We start from the raw sequence: 20675 nt of genomic DNA, 5'->3' as shown, positions 1-20675 counted from the left end.
TGCAAATAAATCTTCCGCTATCACGTCGCCGGGCTGGCTTCAAACTTTAGTTTAGAAACACGCGCGGGCATCATTGTGTGAAACCTTGAACTCCTATGCAGGTCTACGTGCACACGTTGCACAGCGAGTCGCTAAAACAATAAACCTGGAAACGATACAGGAACGCGCGCACCGAGCAACTTTAATTAATGAAGGAACAGCTAATTCATTTTCCGACGAATTCATTTTGGATAGAAAATTTGTTTCCGGTCGTCTAATAAATGCGATTTCGCGTGTCTGTTCGACAAATTCGCGTTTCATAATTGGAATCGAACGAGGTAATGACGTTTCGAAAGAGTCATAGATGCCACGTGAAATTATGTCTGCAGTGATCGATTACGCAATGATTCAGGAACAATCTGATATCCGTAATGAATAGTTTCATCGCGAATATTTACTACTTCAAAACGATCGTGATTGCGCGTGAGTGACGACATGGCGTTCTTCTGTTCGACAAGCCAGCGGATCGATTCGATAGTACGTTACGTCGCGAATAAACCGTTCCTATCGCGAGTGCGCGATTGATGGCACAACCCTATCGTGGTGTGTTCGCAAATACAATTCTGGAAATATTAATGAAGTCGGATAAACGCTGCTCGAGCCGCATTGGTTCGCAGACAGTGTACAGAGAACAGCCATCGGTAAATATAACGCGGCTAATCCCCTCGCATCGATCCCACGGTGTAAATCGCTTACTGACGCTCTGAGCGTTTTAATCGGTGGGATGCAGCAGCGTACTGGCGAGTCAAGGGTTGCTCGCTCAGCATCCTGTAGATCAGAGTCGCCATTCACAACCGAAGACCACGCGTCAACTCGCCACGCGATATCATTGATTTAGTAGGCAAACCACATTTACTCGCAAACCCTCCAACTCGTACGCAACGTGGAACGGATCAAGAATCGTCTGCGATCCTCCAAACGACGCGTTTGTCACGCGTTGAGCACGATCGAAAGGGATGCGTACGAAACGATCCCTCGCCACGCTGGTAATTACACCCCCGTGCGCGCCGCGGGCGCGTCACGATGCTCGCGTGCACGTTCAATTAAAACGAGCCAGGGGTGGGACGAATTAACACGGGCGCGGTCATTAACGACCAGCGAAGAAAACTCTCCTCCCGAAGAAGAGAGCAGCCCTGGGGCGGGAGGGGTGCACCCGCGACACAGAGAGCGAGAGGCAGTAGGGGTTGAAAGCCGGAGGACCCCGGAGTCGAGTTGCAGGCAACACCTCCGCGCGCCCACTCTTGGCTTCGATCCATTTCTCTTTTCACCGCTACGAGGGGATCGCCGGTTAAAGGGGAACCGTCGGCCAGCGGTGGTGAACGCGGATATTGCCGGTGATTTCTGGTGCTTCGATTGAGATTTATGTCGCCGTCGCGAGAACAAACGTAACTTTTTCAGGCCTTCGGGTAGGAACGTGCTTTACAGCGCGAGATTTGCGACTTCTATTGATTGCGATACGAAGACAAAGCGCGTTTGGATGGAATAATCTTGGCTTGGTGTTACGCGAGTTACCAAGTCGTTAGTCCTTGTAGGATGTGTAGTTCGGTAACGTGCGACAAATGCTTAAGACTACCCACCAGGAATCGATGCCAAGGTTAGTCACTCAGAAACGAAGCTTAAGATGTAAGTCTTGGTCGTACTTCTATACTTTCGAATTGAACATTTAGTACAAAGGTTAGATGTATTGCATATAATCCTGAGCAATGCACGCGCAGTAATGCAGACGTGAAGTGAAAATGAAATCAACCCCATGTATTCCACTCTCGACAATCGCAACACAGATCGCAATTAATTTAACCGAACAACTCGTTGATACTTCACCACCACATCCGCAATCTAAATTAAAACTCTCGCTCTAATATTTTAAGCGTCTCTCAACCCTTAACACGCACTCGGTCGTTACACATTTCTTCCGTCACGGTACGGCGTCTAACCACGCGAAACCACTCGTAAGAATAACACTCCGCGACGGAACTCTGCAGATCTGTCGTCGATAACATTTACGGGATACAATCCTCTTTCCTGTCGTATTTCCCTAATGCATCGAGCGACGACGATCGCGAGAGATTGCCTTGCAAACGCTCGATTGTACCCATGGATATTGTCCAACCCTCGAAACCTCAACTTACGTCTGTTTAGACATACTTTACACGAGGGCTATTTTTAAGTAAAATACCCTACACACTGACCTAAATTTCCATCCAAGTCACCCTCAGAAATTTCCCAAAAAATTTCCTAAACCACCCCATGGCTATCCAGACATAACTACCAAAGACGTCGCGACAGTAATGGCGTCGTAGCGAGGTAAGCGCGCGTGCAGCTGGAACGATACACCCGTGGATCTCGAACGAAGGATCCGCGGAACGAGATTCTGGATCCGGGGTACGTTTGATTCCGTGCGACGATGCAATACATCTCTCGTCGGTTTACCGTCGACCAGGCGAGACGGAAGTGTATCGTGGCCTGCGAAGCGGGCGGATCCGGTCCGCAAGATTAATTGCCAATAAACCTCCATTACAGGAACCTCTTCCCGGTACCGTCACTCTTCTCGTGGCCCGGCGTCGTTTCCCGGCCCCAGCTACTTCCTATTCCAAGCTATTCCTGCAGACCTGCGGCTTGCCGTGCCACGGCTCTTGCTCCGTTGGAATTACGTTACGCGTTTCATGCGGTGGATCGTCATTATAGCGGGGGGACGGTTGAAAGCGAGCCTGATCTGAGGTTAACGGGCTGTTTACCTGGTCCGACGTTACACAGCTATTTAGCGTAACAGCGCGTTTTGCCCCCGATAATGGCCAACTGCTGCGGCCTTTTTCGTCGAACGACACAGCGGCGTTGTGTTTTGTTACGCTGGTGAATTTAACGACCTCGCGGATGAATCGATGCCAGGTAAGGTTATTGCGAAGACGGACGGTAAGAAGATGACGTTGACAAATTATTTTGTGGCAGTTGTTTTGCGCTAATACGTAAAGTTGATGAAAGGTGTTCGTACCCGGAGAATGGAATGTGGATAGAAACACAAGTGTGTACACGTTCGAGAAAGCAGGATACGCGTAGATTTACGTGGACTAGTTTAGACTGATGTTCGACCTATTTCAACTCGCAGAACGCTACCTCTAAACTAACCATTTGCGCGTCGAATGATGTCGTATCTTTTCACGAAGCCTTGTGTCAAATCCCCCGACGCAGGGGGAAGCGTGATTATAAAATTCCCTGTGAAAAGAAACGGGGAGCGGGTTCATTTTCTCTGCAAGAAGAGTTCTTCCACGACTCCGGGTAAATCTGATGAAAGGGTGGCTGTTATAAGAGACACTTTGTAGTTCTACTTAGCCCCGTTCATCCACTATATTTTTATTCATTCGCGGACCTAAATCACCCAGTGAAAGCTTCGCAGCGCGTGCAGCGGTAAAGTCCCTCTTATCTTTCGCAAATTTTCCACGGCATTTCTCTCTTCCCCACGGCACCGTTCGACGCCCATTGTACCGGCAACCGCGAATCAAGGGGTGGCGCGTCTCGCGCGCTCTCTTCGTTTCTAGCGAGAAATATCGCCTCGACGCGCTTTGTACCACGCGCGAATACGTCGAGCGAAAGGAACGCGGCGAAATTTATGCGGTCTCCTTTCCGCGAGACCTGTCCCGTCATCGTTCACCGGCGAAATCGGCGAACGAAAGTATTGCGCCGCGGTACGTGACTAATTTGTCATTGAAAAACGACTGCGGACGTTCGCGTGCACGGTACCACCATGATATTATGCGAGCGATTAATCTTGGCGACCGATCGTCGAGTGGGCGCTTAGAAATACACCGCGCTGGATTGATCGTCGCGATATCTGACGGCCAGGGTCCCGCGATCTAACGGGAAATTGCTTTCGTACAGATTCAAAGGCGACCAGTAATCGAAGATCAAAGTTCTTACGTGCAGCCAAATGCAAATGCAAATTCGCGGAAAGGTCGACTCGAATTTTCACTTCGCGACTGGTTTCTCGCGAATCTCGCGCGGCGTCGATCGATCCACGCGGACGTCGAGAACGATCAACGTCTGTCACCTACTGGTTCGACTTCCTGGCCGTGCCACCATCTTGGAAACTACGCGCTCGCTTCGTCGAACCGCGAGGGCATCGCGAACGCTCCTAACATCGATCAAGTCTCGAATCGTCTCGTCTTCCACTGATAAACCGCGTATGATTATGTTACCTCAATCGTGCCCCACGTGTCGTCCATGTCGAGTATCTACTTTCACGAACCAGGAATATAGAGTGTCAAGTTCCGCGTGCTTGGGATGTTCGATATCGATTTTCACAAGGCTCGATATAAGGTATCACGAGTTGTCGATGTTCAGTGTCAGGTTCCCCCGTTTACAATAGAGCCTGGAGCGGATTTCATGATTTCAATATGCCCAATACCACGCTTCGGGTACCAGGTACATTTAGAATTTAGTTACATCGAATTTCGTTTCGATACATCGTTCCACAATGCCACGATATCGCACCGTGAACAAACGATTGCGGTTCTTACGGGAACTTGGAAATCTAGAGGGATACTCCTCCTTGTTAGATAACTTTCCGCGATGGCTGGATGCCTCGCAGCGAAGATCTCTCGTACGTCGAATACGTATCAAAGAGTTAAATGTTAATACGTGGTAATAGCGTTTGCAATGTACCAGTTATTACGCAACGAGTGGCTGGTGGTCGTTGTTCAAATTTCGTTGGTATAAAACTGGAGACTGGCGCGCGCGGGCCTGCGCTTATAATACGTGTACGTGTCGAGAATACCCCGGCGCGCTTTGCTTGCCGATTTGTATTCCAATTTCAAACGAATCCAGAGGAAAGCTACCTGTTAGAGCGTTCTAGTATCCCGCGGTACCGTACTCTTATTCCCCCAATGGCAATCGAGTTTAACGACGGAAAGATAGGAAGGAAGCATACGCGAACGTAGCCAGAGGAGTTCTTTAAAACGGAATGCCGTGCGACGGAACCATAAGACGCGTCCGATAAGTAAACGTTGGCTCTTCTTTCCTCTGCTTCTTCGGACGCACCCCTTCCCTACTCGCTGCCTTTCTTTTTTTCGGTTCAGCACTCCTCGCACCGTTTTTTGTTTCTCTGTTTTTAGACGAAACGTTAAGCTCGCATGCTGCATCACGCTCTCCGCGCGCCATAATGGCGAAAGTTTCTGAAGCTTTTAGTAGTCTCGTCTTTACGTATAATGTTCCGAGCGTAAAGTGGATTAACAATTTCGCCCTGCGAAGCGGTAGTTACCGTACCAATTTCATCGCGTCAGGAGAACTGCGGGAGTTCCGTTTTATTGCTTTATTTCACTGTTTAATAAAATGACCCGCGTTTAAATGGACGACTCTGTTGCTCCCGCTGTTCGAGGGGGATGTTCCAGCGAGCGATAGAGTCGATGTCCTCGAATCTTGGTTCAGCCAGTCACTATGCTTTCGCTTTCAGCGGTTATTTATTCCACTCAAGGCTTTCAGATCTGCGCTAAACGAAGATAATAAAATTCCATTTCTTTTTCTATCTCGTTAAAATAACGTTTCGCCGTGTAAACAGAAAATTTATCGTGTTTTTTCCGTTTTGTTTCGTTTTAAATCAAGAAACGGCACGGCTCGATCAATGTGCACGCGGGAAATGAAATAAACCTGTATTTTAAGTCCTGTCTAATGTTTGAATAACGACGAACGTTTTAAAAGGAATTTTCGTTCAATCGATGCGCGAATCGAGAGTACGTACAACTGGAGTCCGGTTATTCAAATCACTACGAAAGAATTTAATTTTTTCCGCCGCGACGGGTGGGCACTTTATCAAATTAAACGTTCACCGTTGGCGCAATTCAAGTCCCGGGTAAATTAAATCCTGCGAACGCGTGTCGCGTACCCTTCTATTTATTTATTCTTTTTCTCTCTTTCTTATTTTCACCAGCAGATGTTGAGGTATTCGCTCTAGAATGCGGAACGGACGCGGGTGGGTATCGCGGGAATTTAAATAACGGAATCATTTCATTCGAGAACCGGTAGTTACCCCGAAACCCGACAAATTTTTCCGTCTGTCACCAGTTTCGCCATTTACAACGGCTCGCTCTAATAACTCGGATATTTATTCCGCGAATGAACCTGTGACGAAATTAGTTACGACGTTGCAGTTTAGTTCGCGCTACCCTCGAAGTTTTTTATCCGATAGCTCTGCGTCCAGCTCGAAATTAAGGCCCTCGGATATAACGAATCAACCCGCCGTTCCCATCGATCGTAACCGTTACGTTCTCCCCTATCAGCTTTTCCATTTTTCCTACGCTTTTGAGTCATACGTTGCGCGGAACGAACGCAACAGTGTGCATCCGTTCCAAATAACAAGTAAAAGCCTATAAATCCACGAATGTACGCGGAACGTTCGCCGTAATAACTGGCTAACGTGTATCTACGTTTCCGTGAAACTCGTGCGTTGGTGCACGCTCGCGCGTAGACGTGCTGCGATCAACGAATATCTCTTTCCCACTGTTCCAATTAGGGATGTCATCGATGTTACTGAATAATCCGGGAAGTTAGTCGGCTGCAAGCACCTTTAACAAAGCAGATTATTCATTCGCTATTGTCAGGACTTTTCGACCAGTTCCAATTAGCGAATCGAAGGGGTTGCACCCTAAAAATATTTAGGAAATGAACTAATTTGGACGTAGCTTCGCTGGTAGAATCGAGGCGATCCAGTTGCGATGACCACCCGGTATGCGCCAGGTACGAATTGTAAAATCGTCTCCACCCCTTCAACTGGCCTGCTCAAAGAAAAGAAAATCCAGCCCTTTCACGTGACGGTACGTGCCTGCCTCGTTTGATATATATCCCTGAATTATTATTTTGACGTTTCGGGTCAGCCTTTCTTCCTGCATCTCGAGTATACGCTTCTTAAGCTGGCCGGGACCATTAATCATGTCCGCGAAATAAAAGTGTGACCCGGGCGCCGAGAAAAATGATACCGCCCGGAGAGGAGATCGCTGGGCCAGCGAGCGGAATACATTATTGTCATTGTTTTTTCCCACTCGCTCGTTCAGGCCCGCTTTTTTATTGCCACTCGAGGGTGGGGAACATTAATTAGCATCCGAGTGACGCGTGAATGCCGCGAGTGCGCGCGGGATATCGAGAATCAGGGGGTGGGATCGTTTGGATGAGAGCGATGGGGTGTCTTTCATTCGAATCGATCGCTGTAAATATGAGCATTGAAAATGGATCTGTTTTTTGTTCCTTGCTTCTGGTTTTGATTCAGATTCGTTGATCTTCAATTACTACACGCGTCTCTGTTAGGTGATCGAAGTAGGGAATAAGAAGAACGAAGTTTAGGTAGGAATAGCTGTAGATTTTCTGTAGTTATTGTCAAGAGCTATTATAACAATCGTTGTAGCTAACAGAGATTAATTTAGAATACAGAGAGCAATTTTTGAACGATAAATAAAGTTGGAGGCGAGTTGTGAAAATAAGAGGGTAAAAATGAACACGAGATTTCCATATGGAAAGTATTTAAATATTGATCTTCGGTGGGGAAAATAATTCGGCCGTATTTTTCTCGCGCGTACGCAGTGTTTGCGTAAAATTCTTTGCCCTCTGGTACGCGCAGGGAAGTTAACCATGGCAAACAACCGCTGTGTTCCTTGCTTAAATCCTCGGCGCGACCCTCTGCTCCGCGTGTATCGTGCTTCCGCACCGCTGTACGTAATATATGGCGTTGCGGTTTGGCATGAGGTCGAGAACAGAATATTTGAAGAACAGACGTATTGTTAAAGCGTTACAACGGAACTCGTGTTTAATATTGAATGCCGCTGCGGAACGGCGTCCGTCGTGCTAAGATCCGTTGCGATTTAATGAGAAGGAAATATTATTCGTTAAGAGCATTTGCATAGATATTGTGTGGGTATAAGCGTGAGATTATCTCCGAAAGTGCGTATTTTAGTATCCACTCTTCCACATTGATACACTCTGTTCAATTTATCGAGTTTCGTAAACACTCGAGTGGTACTTTAATGGGTACTAAATCCAAGCGAGAGGTATACGAATGCTAACAAAACTTTTAATTAAGAAAGACAACGTTTCTTAGTGTACGTAGTAGCTGCGTCGGTAATATATTTAGTCGCATTAATCGAAACTTTCACGGTGGTTCTAGAATTTCATTATAAATGATCTGCCTTTAATACAGGAAGCGTGGGGAGAAGAAATATTACAGTGCACGATTCAAATACACCGGGTATCCGAATGTCACGTGGAAAAAAGCTCCTTGATTACGAAACTTTCCCCGAAGAGAACAACAGAATTACATCTGTCCGGTTCATTTCCTCCCTGACAAGAGCAGTTCCTCAACGGCGTCGAAGTAAATCTTATAAAATGGCTGTCCGCTCCACCGTATCCTTGGTAGTTAATTTCAGCTGCGTCCATCCATCTTCATCTGTAAAACAAGAACACGCGATTGAGCCGGTCTCGCGTTCCACATCGTTCACTTGCCACGAGATAAAGAATAGCTAGACAAGAATTTTCTTCCTTAACCCGACACGCTGGACAGACAGCCGTCTTCCCTAAATCATCCCCTCGATTTATTAGTACGGTGACTTTAAACGATACCAAAGTCGACAGTGCGTCACGGCAATATATAATTGAGAAAATGTTCCAATTTATTGGTAGCAGTTAAAAGAAGATTGAAAACCAAGTAAATATGTACTAAGAAATTTTTGTCGCAGGACGTCTGAATCATTGACTGTTACTCCTGATCGCGCGTTTCAGTAGTATTAGTCAATAATTCGACCCTTTCATACTAAAATTTCAATAATATCTACCTCCGTAAGTATTCACTTTAAACCTATCATAACTTAATACCTATTTACTCAGAATTCCACGGTCTGTTCAATTCTATAAACAAAAAAATATAGGTTGTCCCATTAAAATACTTAAGATAGACTCGATAGTCCGATATGCATTATTTGTTCCCGTTCTATAATGACCGAAAATGTATGCGAACTGGAATAGCGAATTCGTGTAGCATTTAGTCCTGAAACAGGAGGAGTCTCAAAGGATTAGCTGGGAATATGGAACGGTGGAAACGAAGGGGTCTCGCGTCTGGAAATCCTGGCTCGAAAGAGCAAACACAAGACACATTGTACCGGGGCCAACCTCGGATCAGTTTACCGTGACGGAAGCGGAGTCGGAAGGTCATCTTTGCTCGGCGGGAAGTCGAGTATACCGCAATGCAGTTCGGGAAGTCGCGTATCCCATGTACCGTGTCCCATATCCTTCGCTGTTTCTCTGCGCATAATACGACCGCCGCGCGATGTCGTTCCGCCCGCAGAACTACTGCCACGACCGCGCGTGGGGCGGTTGACCGACGCTGAGGGTAACTTTTGGCCCTGCGGTTACGGATAAATTAATGCCCGTTGAAAATCGACGGGCCTCCTTTCAGATATTCCCGTTTCCAGACGGGGAATTACAGCTTGCGTCGACTTCGTTCACCGAAGGACGCACAATTGTTCCCTCTTCTTTTTATTTTAGACTGAAGGAGACTTACGACGCGCTATACATAGCGCCATCAATTTTAAGTACACGTACGGACGTGTACGGTTGAGTCAAAAGTTCTGTACCGAGAGTTGAAAACTAACCGAGAACTTATGAATGTACGGACCCACGGAAGTTTTCTTGTGATGGAAACTTAGTACACTTTAGAAGTAGGTTCGATGCCCTCGCTTCAACGGATTTCTACGAGTGAAGGGAAAGAGTTTGGTCGTTTTCAATTTTGTTATATAGAAATATTCAATGTTGATTGGTTTTTATTAGCGGATGCACGACTGTCGCGTTGATGATGGTAACGGGATGTTACTGCAGCGTAAAGTACTGGCGAAGACGTAACGAGTTCAATTGCAAGCCCGCGCATTGTATTTGCAATGCAAAAATGACGAGCTACACGTTTCGTGGCGTGTTTCCTGCGCCACGAATATTTCTCTTTCAATGAGAGGAGGCAACGCGAAACACTCGCCCGTACGGTGTTAATAATCCAGAGTAAGGCTCTTTTAAAACAAATACCGGCGACGTACTATTGTTGAGCCAACGTGCACGCGTGCGTATACATGTACGTGAGGCGAATGCGGCAAATGTTACACATTGCTCTTTGCGTACGCGAGAAAGTAACTAGAAAAGGAACAATATCACTTTGCGCTCGTTATGTTTATATTTTCCAGCTGTCACACACTATCGCTCTCTTCCTTTCACATTTTCGTAGTTCTTCGTTAATGCGACTAATTACGTACCTTCGCGTTTCAGTGCAACGTGCTTTGTCGTACACATTATGCGGTTTACTGCGAGGTATTATTAAATCCCGAAGGCGAGTGGAGCATGGGTGAAAATCATTAACTGTGAATGCTTCGCGTGGTATACAAATGGGGACACGTTAAGTTCAATATTCATAACAAGTTACTTAAAATTAGTCTGATTACAACGAAGTGAAAGTAACGCTAGTTCATCGACGTCGACCAATGACACCAACCGATTTTCAATTCCACTAATGCCGCAGTCGAGCGGGGATGACAATTAGAGAGTAGCATAGAGTGGCCGGATTAACGGACTCCAGAAACAGGGTGAATATTTAACGGCGCGTCGGCCGCACGTCCGCTTCTGCACGTCAAACAATAGACTTGCCGAGTAAGCTGCTCGTAGGCGCGGCGATACACCGGGGCCATACTCCTCGAAGATGGCTGAGATGCTTTGCCACGGGACGCCCCGGCCATTATATCGGTGATTATATCGGCGGTTGCTGATAGCGGGTAAATGGAAGCACCGCGTCAGCATTCGAGACCGGCTCTTCAGCGGCGTCGTTCGACCTCTTCAACGTCGCCGCCAGTCGAACAATACCGGCTGCGAGTATTCCCTATTCCCGTCGAGCATCGTCGACCAATTTACTCGGTGCGAAGGGACAAAGAAATTAAAGGGCGCGAAGAATTTACGGGGACGCCGCTGCTCGACGCGAGCAGAGGTGGAATTACGCCAAGCTTGCCTTTAAGCTTCGACTCTCTTTCTCGTTAATATTTCGAGTAGGGGTCAGCGACCTTCCTTGCAACAAGGAGGGTGGCGCCAACGACAGGTTTATGACGAAGGTTTGGCCCTTGGAGTACGATCCCTCTGCGGTCCGGTGAATGGGCCGTGCGATTGACCTCAGCCATGTCGATAGAGGGTTGCTCGAGCATTTGGTCTGTTCGTTTGAACTCTCTGTTTCTATGGAATAATAAAGTTATAATGGGACACGTGTTTGAGATATTGAAATTGAAGAAATATTGGAACCTAGAGTCTGTTATGAACCTAAAGAAACCGAAACAGTGGTGGCCTACAACTACTAGGCGGATGATATAATGATGCGTTCAGTTTGAACTTCGATCGATGAACGAAAAAACTCGAAGCTATCTCAGAAAATACCTATAGTAATTTATAAGACCGTGAAAGAGCCCGGGAAACTTTCTCGCGAGCCAAAAGAGTTAAGCGTGTCTTTCCCCTGCACGGCTCCACGTTCTTATCGTTGAACTGATTAAAAGTTCCCGATTCAATCTACCAGATTGTTACCAGCTGGGCGCGAGCAGTCGATTTTGTTAACAGCCCCGCCCTGGGCGTGGAAAAATCGACGAAGGTAGAATTGAGTTTAGGCCACCGGTTATATCGTCACGGGGAATTTCGATTTGTGCGTGGACAGAGGAACGATTAAATTGTGCGGTCGCGCAAGTATCGACGGCAATTGCTTGAGTGGAACGTCGGGAACACGAGCCACGAGTATTTAATGCATCCGCGAGTCGAGGACACTTTGAATATTGGTCGAAATCGATCCTGCTTTGTGCCTGTGCAATTCGAACGATGAGAGCTCGGCGAAAGAATGCGCGTAACTTGGTCGTTATAATGAGACGGCAATCGATCCGTTCTGTGTTTGCGCGAACTATTAACTCAGGACGAAGGGCACCTTTTTCCGAAATGATCGAAGACCAACGCGACATTTACTTGTAAAACGCATTTCTGAGCGTTTAAATATCACGCGACGATGTATATCAGCGTTAAAAAAAAAAAAAAAAGAAAGTGGAGGAAGCAAAATGTGCTATTTAACGCACTCTTAGGGGACCTGAATTTGACACGTTCGACGGAGCACTCCATTGACACGTGATTGACGGATTCGGATAGTAATAAGCCGTGTACGTGCCAGAAGCGTGGGGCGTCGCGGGGGGGAAATGCGATTATTCCACGGAAAAACGTGCAAAAGCGGCACTCTTTCCCTCGAAATATCAATGTTACGCTTTTGCTCGTTTTGCCTGGATCGATTTCGATCCACGCACGTATCGACGTCGTTAACCGGAACGTTTCGCGCTTTTTCATTTCAGATTATTGACGTTCTGCTACCTGGCGGCGTTGAACTGCTGGTTGCTCCTCTGTCCAGCGACGCTGTCGCACGACTGGCAGATGGGATCCGTTCCTTTGGTCGCCTCGTTGGCGGACACCAGAAATCTGGCCACCTGTCTGTTCTTCGGCGGCTGCCTGATCCTCACTTACAAGGCCTTCACGGATTTCGAGGTAAAACCGTACTCTCTGTGCGATCGATTACGATCATCGTCCATTACGTGGTAAACGATGGTTCAAGATTTTACAAGAGAAACGTTTACACGCGTCGATCGTTCGATTCTAGCCTATTTCACAGTTCAAACAATTTTTATAAGAATTGATGAATCGTTTCTTGTTTTCAAACGATTTCCACTTGCATCTGAAATACACGATCAGAGTACAGCAACGAAAATGTAACATCAAAAACTCTCCCGCCGTAGACAGAACTATAATATTCTCGTATAAAAATACAATTTCGCAGCCGACAACTCCATCCCCGGAAGAGCTCGTTAAAATTTCCGGCGCGCGTAAATTTCAAGCTTCCATCGCGCGCGTCCAATTTTTCCCGGGACCGTTCGCCGCGAGGCGACCGCAGCACCGCGAGCGTTCCGCCATCAGCTGTTCCTCTAATACCCTTAAACTGCGACGTAACGAGATTAGGTCGTTCTCGTTTGTGCCAGCGATTAATCGCGCGAAATTAATAACATCCACCGGTCGCTGGCACCGTGTTCACCCCCGGCTAGGCTGGCCTACGCGCGAGCGAAAAGAAAGTTAGGGGCTAATTGGGCCCCCGTTGTCGATGTTGAACGCGGTCACCCAACTGCGCGCACGTAACAACAAGCAAAGTTAAACGACCGGTTATCGTCCGCATGGAGTCATTCCGTCGCTAAACGTTTCGACCACGAATCTACCCCTAGCAACGAACCGCAAAGTTCCGCGCAGCCCCCGCGGATGGGCCGGTCTATCATAAAGTTCCACTTGCCTCGAAAGTCGTAAAGAAACTTTCACGATGTCGACGACCGAACTGTGGTCCGGGTCGTTCAAACCATTTCTGTCTATCCTCCTTGGGCGAGGAAAGGGCGCACCGCCGAGCAAAGATCGCAGATTCGAGTTAAAGACTCAACGTCGTCCTTTACCTTGTACACACGTTTGCTCTATCGCGATATCAGGTATTGAATATCGATCACAGTGCAATTTCCAACGTTCGACGTAGCAGAGACGGAATTCCACGGATACCAATGTCAAATTTTCAGCAACGGAATCTGGCCACAGCTCAGAGTCTCGAGATCGTTAACAGGGATGAACGTTCAGCGTAATGACCCATCTAGACGTCGACATTCGCGTGGCCACTTTTCTCGAACTAAGCCATATCCGTGGTTTTAACTCTCGCCCTACCCACGGACGGGTTTCCATCGCGCACCCTTCTTGGTCGCCACGAGAGTGGCAGTTAGGGCGATCAGGGCGCTGTAGGGTCGTAGAATAGGAGCTGATGGAACCGCAGGCGGATGTCTCCTCGCAGGAACAACGCCCCGTCCTCTTTCGTCATCGTCGCGATAATCTTTGCGGCCAACATCCGATTCTTGGAGCGTTTCTGTAATAACGCCTTCAGGCGTTACCCTCGACGCTGTATTGTCCGCGTTCACCGCACATCTTTGACACACTTTCGCGGCAAGTCAGAGGGAGACGTTTCGTGACGCGAATGTCGAGTCTCAGGGAAACGTTGCCAGGGGAACCCTTGCTTGATCGACAAATGGATTTCCGTCGGTCGACTGTCGGGTTTAGGCGCTTCGTTTTATTGTTATTACTATTTTCTCCTACGTTTCAGAACGTGAACCGGTAAACGATGTAAATGCCAGAAGTAAAGATTCTTGTCGCCAGTTTTTAGCGAGCGATGCTATCGTAAAAGTATTTATATGAAATCGTTTTATTGGTACGCTCGATAAAAATACGATATAAATTGTGAAACATAAGGGAAAGCAATCAGTCCCGTATTATTATTTTTATTCGCGTGCAGTGAATTCGCTCGCGGTTTATAGAATACGCTGTACGGTGTCGAACTTGACGCAATATTTCAAATGCGAGTAAAATATGCCCGAGCAATAATTTTATCGCGGATGATTGTTAAATGTTCCGCTGTTTATTTTCCCCATGGGAACGAAGCCAGCGATTCGGTTCCCTGTTTGCAGACGGTGCTCGAGTTTTCAGAATGTTTTATCAAACATAAATCTAGTTCGCTCTTAATGAATATACGCGTGCAATGAAAAACATATTTTCCTCTCCTTGCGGTATAAAAATTTCAAGGAACACCGTGAAAAAGTTGATGGAGCTCGCGTCGAAACATCGATACTTTCGCGAGAGTAAAGAGGAACACCAGATGAGGGGAATAAAAATTAGAGAGGAATTCTGACGAAATTAAAGTTTGAAAACAGAATGAATGGCGATTAATTGCGATTCGTCGAACGCAATCCTTCGATAAATCGAGGATACTTTTGAAAATGAACTGCCGCGCGTTTCGTTGGTTGGACGTGGTTAGAAGCTCGCGATGGTTTTACGGAGATATGCAAATACGCCGGACAGTAATTTCCCCGTTTGTCTCGTCGAGCCCGCTGGAACCAGGAAACGCATATAGCCGCTGATCACGAAGCTGCTGGCCCGAAATTGATTCGCGCCTAACACATCTTTGGAACACGGGACGACAACTGGCCGCTGCTGTCTCGCGTTTGCTCATTTCCTATCTGGTAATCGTTTCCTCGTCTGTTCGTCCTCTTTTTTTCCTCGCGCTTATTTACCCGCGCTGTTCGCGACAAACGTGACGAGTAATTTTGGCACGAGAGGTGAAAGAAGGGTGAAAGGGGTCGCGATAGATTGCGAGCCCGATTGATAGAAAAGTGCCTCGATGGAGGTTCGACGGGCATAGGCTGTAATGAATCGAACGTTTCACGTTGGAATTAAGGTGATTTTAATCGTATTGACAAAATAACTGTCCGCGATTTGTATCAAAACGTTGGAATTTCCGCGAGCGATAATTATGCTTGATGAGACGGAAATTGTCATCGAAAGCGTTGCGGTTAAGTGACTGTGGTAAGTATTGGATTAATTACGCGTTCCAATGCTATAATTTTATAGAATCAAGGGTAATATTTATTCGCGAATTTTCATACCATGCCATATATTATTCTATTTTTGTCGGGCGTATCAACCCGATTCAATTAATCCGTTTGTTTATGCGGTTCAACCGCTAAATACTTGCATCAACTAATTAATGGAAGTATTACACGACGTATGAAATGTATGGGCTTTAATATATCAGTATGCATCGTTCATTATACGACATCGTTAATTAACATTAACGAAGACTAATAGCATCGGGGGTTAAATGATCGATATTTATTTTTTCTCCACAACGCGCGCCCTCGAAATAAATTACAACGATAAATCATTAACAAATACAACGCACATTAAATAATAAACGAACAGTATCGAAAAGTGTAGAATATATAATCTCGTTACTCTCGCGAGACAAGTTTACCGGATATTCGAATCGATCGAAGTCGAACGCAGAATCGTACAGCTTCGATTCATCCACGATCGATATATCGCGCACGTTCGCAACTTCGTTACCTTTTGCACTGCAAGAAGGTGTAAATAGAAAAATAGATCTACGAATCTTGCATAAATCGTCAATCACGGCTTCCATCGAAACGAATTTCGAAGAAAATGGACCTCCACCCTGTTTGATCATTTTCATCGAGGACGCCAGTGCTTCGAGGACGCAGAGACAAGCGACTTGTTTCCATTCGCGACTTCTGCCGGCGGTTTTCCAAACTCGTCGAAACTAGGTTGCACTTTCTTTACGAATTCACCGTTCAGAATTTCTCCGCCCATTTCGCTGGATGATCTCGTTCAAGGAACACGGAACAAAGGCCCGTTCGACTGACTCTGTGATTTCTTTCTCGTTGCTCAGAGGCCCGTGTACACTCTCAGGACTCTGGAGTCATTGGAACGGTCGAAGGAATACTCGTTCCGCCCATATTTACATCTGAATGCTGTTTAAGGGATGCGGATGGCCAGCGTAGGTTAGCAAGCTCAAACTGATGCGAATCGATTCGTGTCCCTATTCCTCTGTCCATACCCTTTCCCGTAAACTACTCTGTATCCCGTGCTCTGCACATTTTTCTGCGCCACTTTCTCCAAGTATTCTCTATCTTCTGTTTTGTACTCGTTCTCCATCCTTGATCGAGTTCCCTACGTTTCTCTGTATTCGTCTCTGCACCCTTTGCAACATTTTCCCAATTGCCCTCCTTATTTCACCCCGTGACTATATATATATCCCCTTTTGTTCCTTCCTCGATGTCCTCCTCTGCATTTTTCTGGTAACTCGTGAATTTCGAGGTCAATTTTGAATTCGCGCGTGTACACGTCAAGGTAATTGTTCTCGATTGGTAACTATTGGCTTGGTTAATTGTACCTTAGACTATATCAACCGCCCGGAAGGTGTTCCACTGGGAAATGTTCCACTGGAATTAACCATCCGTCCAGTTCGCAAACTTTCCCCCGCAGATGTTTGCCCTTGTCTTGGGACAAAACACGTGGGACAAAGTTCGAGTTCGGTTTGTTCGTCGAGCCACGTCCGCGAAGGGTGAATCGGTGTGCGAGAGGTACACGTAACCTCTCGATAAAGGTTTTACACGTACGCAACAATTAGCGTTCCTTCGCAAAGCTGGAAACTTGAACGTTACTTCTCTCGCGTGTTCGACCGTCGTGTGTCGATGGTTGTCTATATCGTTCGTTAGCTGACCAATTAATAAGGCACGCCGCGTAAACGGGGATGTAACTGGATTTTCATCCACGTCCGCACGGCGAGCTTCGCCCGTTGTCCCGCTATTCAAAGCGGTTCGAATCTTCGTCGCGGAGGTGGCCTCCGGTTCCTTGTCTTCGATTAATTGCCCTGCTCTGGATGGCGGCTCGCGCCATCCGCCTCCATCCCGTATTGTTCCCCTAAATCTCGCCTCGTTTCGATCCTGTTTCACTCGCGCTCGTATGCGCCAACTTCTGCAATTCATCATTCTCGCGGAAACTTTCGACGCTTAAATCGGACAGCGAAATTTGGCCGTGCATCGCTTGTAACGCGTGTTCCATGGACGATGACGCTTTGCTTTCTCTTCAGCGACGTCATTACTCCTCGTCAGTCATCTCGACGTTTCCTCGAGGATCCACTTCGAGACGGTTCCGTTGTACTTCAGTGACGACGCGCTCGATCGATTCCCTGATACGAACTGCCGTAATTTTTCATCAATTTGTCAAAATAATCGAATGCTCGACGTCTGAATTGTCATCTCCAAACGTCGGCTATTCAAATCTATACGTGAGTACATTCATCGCCAGACCTATTTACCGTGGTACTCGTGTTGGAATTGCTATCTGTAGCTGCGGCGGATTCTACTTTAGGCTACCTCCTTCTGTTCAACGGAACGCTTTGTTTTCATCCTGTAGCCTCGTATCGTGTGCTTCAACAGCTGCGGCAGATTCGTCGCTACCTTCGGAATCAGTGGAACTTCCCGTTCGAGCGGGTCGTCTGACAAAACTCGCTGCCTGATTTACGTCTGAATCGTGCGACGAAGTTTCCCTCTTGATTGTAATACGTTCCACTGTGTCTCGTTGGATTTATTTAAGTGATTAATCTGTTTTAGACTGATGGCACTACTTAAAGTTTGCCCTTCGATTTTACTGTACCAATTCCTCTTTCAAATGAAACTGTTGTTCATTTGTGTCTTATTAAATATTTGATGATATCGCGTCTCTACGAAATTCATCGTTCATATATTTCGCGACGAACTTTTGCGCCTCTGTCTTGCAGACTGCAATGTATTTCTTCGACATTTGATTTGTGCAGCGTCGATACATTACAGTTTTTATAGGTGTCTTGTACCGCCTTTCGATGCCGCTGAACAAAAAAAAAAAAAGCAAAAACAAGCAAATCCGAAATGAAAAACGATTTATCGCCCGAGGGTCGTTCATTTCGATGCGCTTCATTGTGCGCTTCAGGTATTTTCGCAGGTAGTTCTGCAGTGGACAGTTTATCACTCCCCACCACGCACGCCATTGTGTTATCGATTGAAATATCGCCAAATAATGTCTCTCCATTTTTTATGTCAACGTTGACTTTCATTCCGCGATAATCTTCGTTTCCATTTCTGCATTCATCGTTTTTGATTAAGTGCTCCCTTGTTCCAGTCAGTCGACGATTGCGCGCGGACCACTCGCTCCTGTTTATTTATTTTTCTTCTCTTTTTTTTTTTTAATAACGCAGGAACTGCTTCGCATTTTTCACACAAAGTTTCATTCCGCTTTGTCGATATCCTTTAACTGTACGTTCGTTCAGGACGCTTCTGCATATTCGTAATTAGGACAGTTTCAGTATCGAGGCACTGTTTATGCGAAGCTTGCAAAAATCGAATGGCAGTTTCGCGCGTTTACGAAGCGAAAGGAACGAGTAAACTTCTGGCACGAATTTAAATTTTTTTGCTCACCCATCAGTCTGCACGATCTACCAAGATTTTCCCGTGTATTTTTCTCTTCTCACGCCCGGAATTCAAAATGCGAACCGCCTACGGTTTCACCCTCCAGATTGGTATAGCGGTCTCAGGTCACGCATAAAATTCAAAATTTAAAATAACAGGAAAACGAGAGGAACCAGCGGAGATCCTGCTTCTGGAAACGCGTGAGGATGGAAAAGAAGCGGTTGACCGACGATAGATTATTGAGACTTAGCTGATCGATCCTTGTTTCTGATCCTCCATAGATAATTGCTCAAAAATCCAAAACTACCCTCGAACATTTATGAAAAGTGGAGGTTCCCCAGGGCTCGGTGGAGAACACGAAACAGAAGCGGTATGCGAGCGCGTTGCGCGCGTTCTTTGCTCGCTGAAAGTTTATTTAATACGCGGTTAGTGGCTGACACGACATTCCGCGGGAACGCAGAGCAATTTCGTAGCAAGGCGGAACGGTTTTCATCACGTCTAACACAGCAACCTGCGTTTCATTTTCAGCAACAGAGGCATCCGCCTCTTCTTCTTGGTTGGATGTTCCTGGTACTGCCGTTCCTGCCCGCATCCAATCTTTTTATTACCGTTGGATTCGTTGTTGCGGAACGAGTACTGTACATGCCCAGGTAATTAAACAGTCCACCGTCACACGTTACTGTTCCATGCACAGAAGAAAGTGACTCCTCCTAGAGGAATTTCAAATTTCAAAATATCTACTACAAAAAGAAAGGATTAAGTATGGAAAGAAGAGTCGTAGAACACAAATATACAATTTTTCCAGTGTCGGATGGATCCTTCTGATCGTGTATGGGATGCAGATCAGCTGGACGGCCATTCCGCGCAGAAGAAGTCTGATCACGACGGGAATCGTTCTACTTCTACTCCTGGGCTGCTACAAGACGGTGCTCCGAAACAGAGACTGGACGTCCAGGGAAACTTTGCTCAGGTTTGTCATTTATACCAAATATTTAAATAATTCGAAAACGTTCTCCTTTTGCGATAACTCCAATAAATACTGTAATACCTTGATCGTATGAAGAGTACATGAATTGCACAATTATTTGTCTGGTAACTCGAGAAATGGACAACGAAGGAGTAGGTGAGAATGTTCGCAATATTCAGCGCCACGTTTCTTTCGTTGCAATCGAAAACGAGGTACGAATTTCATCTTGGTATTCACGGGCCAACAATTTCAACCGAAATTGAACGTTTTCGAAGTGCATCGCGTTTCATGGGACACGCTGGGAATTTATGAATATTTGTCGCCAAGAAATTTACTGGGTACCCCACAACATTTCTCGCGAAACGAATTTCCAAAGAAATTTGTGAAGTTGTTCGCTGAACACTACAGCTATAACGAGCAAACATCACTTGGAGGGTTGCAAAAGTGCGGGTATATAAAGTGTGGCCATAGTGCGTTCGTAGTTTTATTACATCGAGAGAATTGGAGAAAGTAAATGTTGAACCAATAATTTCAGAATTATTACTTTCTTACGTAATGGCGTGTTCTGACCTCGAATCGGATTGTTCTCAGGGCGGGCCTGCGATCGCTACCCCACAACGCCAAGATGCATTACAACTTCGCCAACTTCCTGCGCGACACCTCCCAGCCGAATCGTGCGATCCTGCATTATCAGCTGGCCCTTTGGTGAGTACCTTCAACGAATCAGAGTGTTCCTTTACGATTAATTAATGGTATTTGTAACTGCCTAACGAACCAATTAA

The 20675-nt window shown here is 46.4% G+C and overlaps 2 protein-coding genes across 3 annotated transcripts in view; both read left to right on the top strand.

Moving 5' to 3' along the window:
- Window positions 1–20675, top strand: part of LOC143422296 (trypsin-1-like) — a 279262-nt gene that overhangs the window by 208231 nt on the left and 50356 nt on the right. The window lies entirely within an intron of this gene.
- The window catches only part of LOC143422263 (protein O-mannosyl-transferase TMTC1), a 178758-nt gene that overhangs the window by 129051 nt on the left and 29032 nt on the right, over window positions 1–20675 (top strand). For both annotated transcript variants that reach the window (XM_076892771.1, XM_076892770.1), the window contains 4 exons: window positions 12408–12597; window positions 19455–19576; window positions 19732–19896; window positions 20485–20598. In XM_076892771.1, the coding sequence (XP_076748886.1) occupies window positions 12408–12597; window positions 19455–19576; window positions 19732–19896; window positions 20485–20598 (591 nt within the window). The remainder of the gene's footprint in view (window positions 1–12407; window positions 12598–19454; window positions 19577–19731; window positions 19897–20484; window positions 20599–20675) is intronic.

This window comes from Xylocopa sonorina, chromosome 3 (genome assembly GCF_050948175.1).
Source record: "Xylocopa sonorina isolate GNS202 chromosome 3, iyXylSono1_principal, whole genome shotgun sequence".
NCBI lineage: Eukaryota > Metazoa > Arthropoda > Insecta > Hymenoptera > Apidae > Xylocopa > Xylocopa sonorina.
The sequence above is the reverse complement of the archived record's forward strand: the minus strand, read 5'-3'. Positions and strand labels throughout refer to the sequence as shown.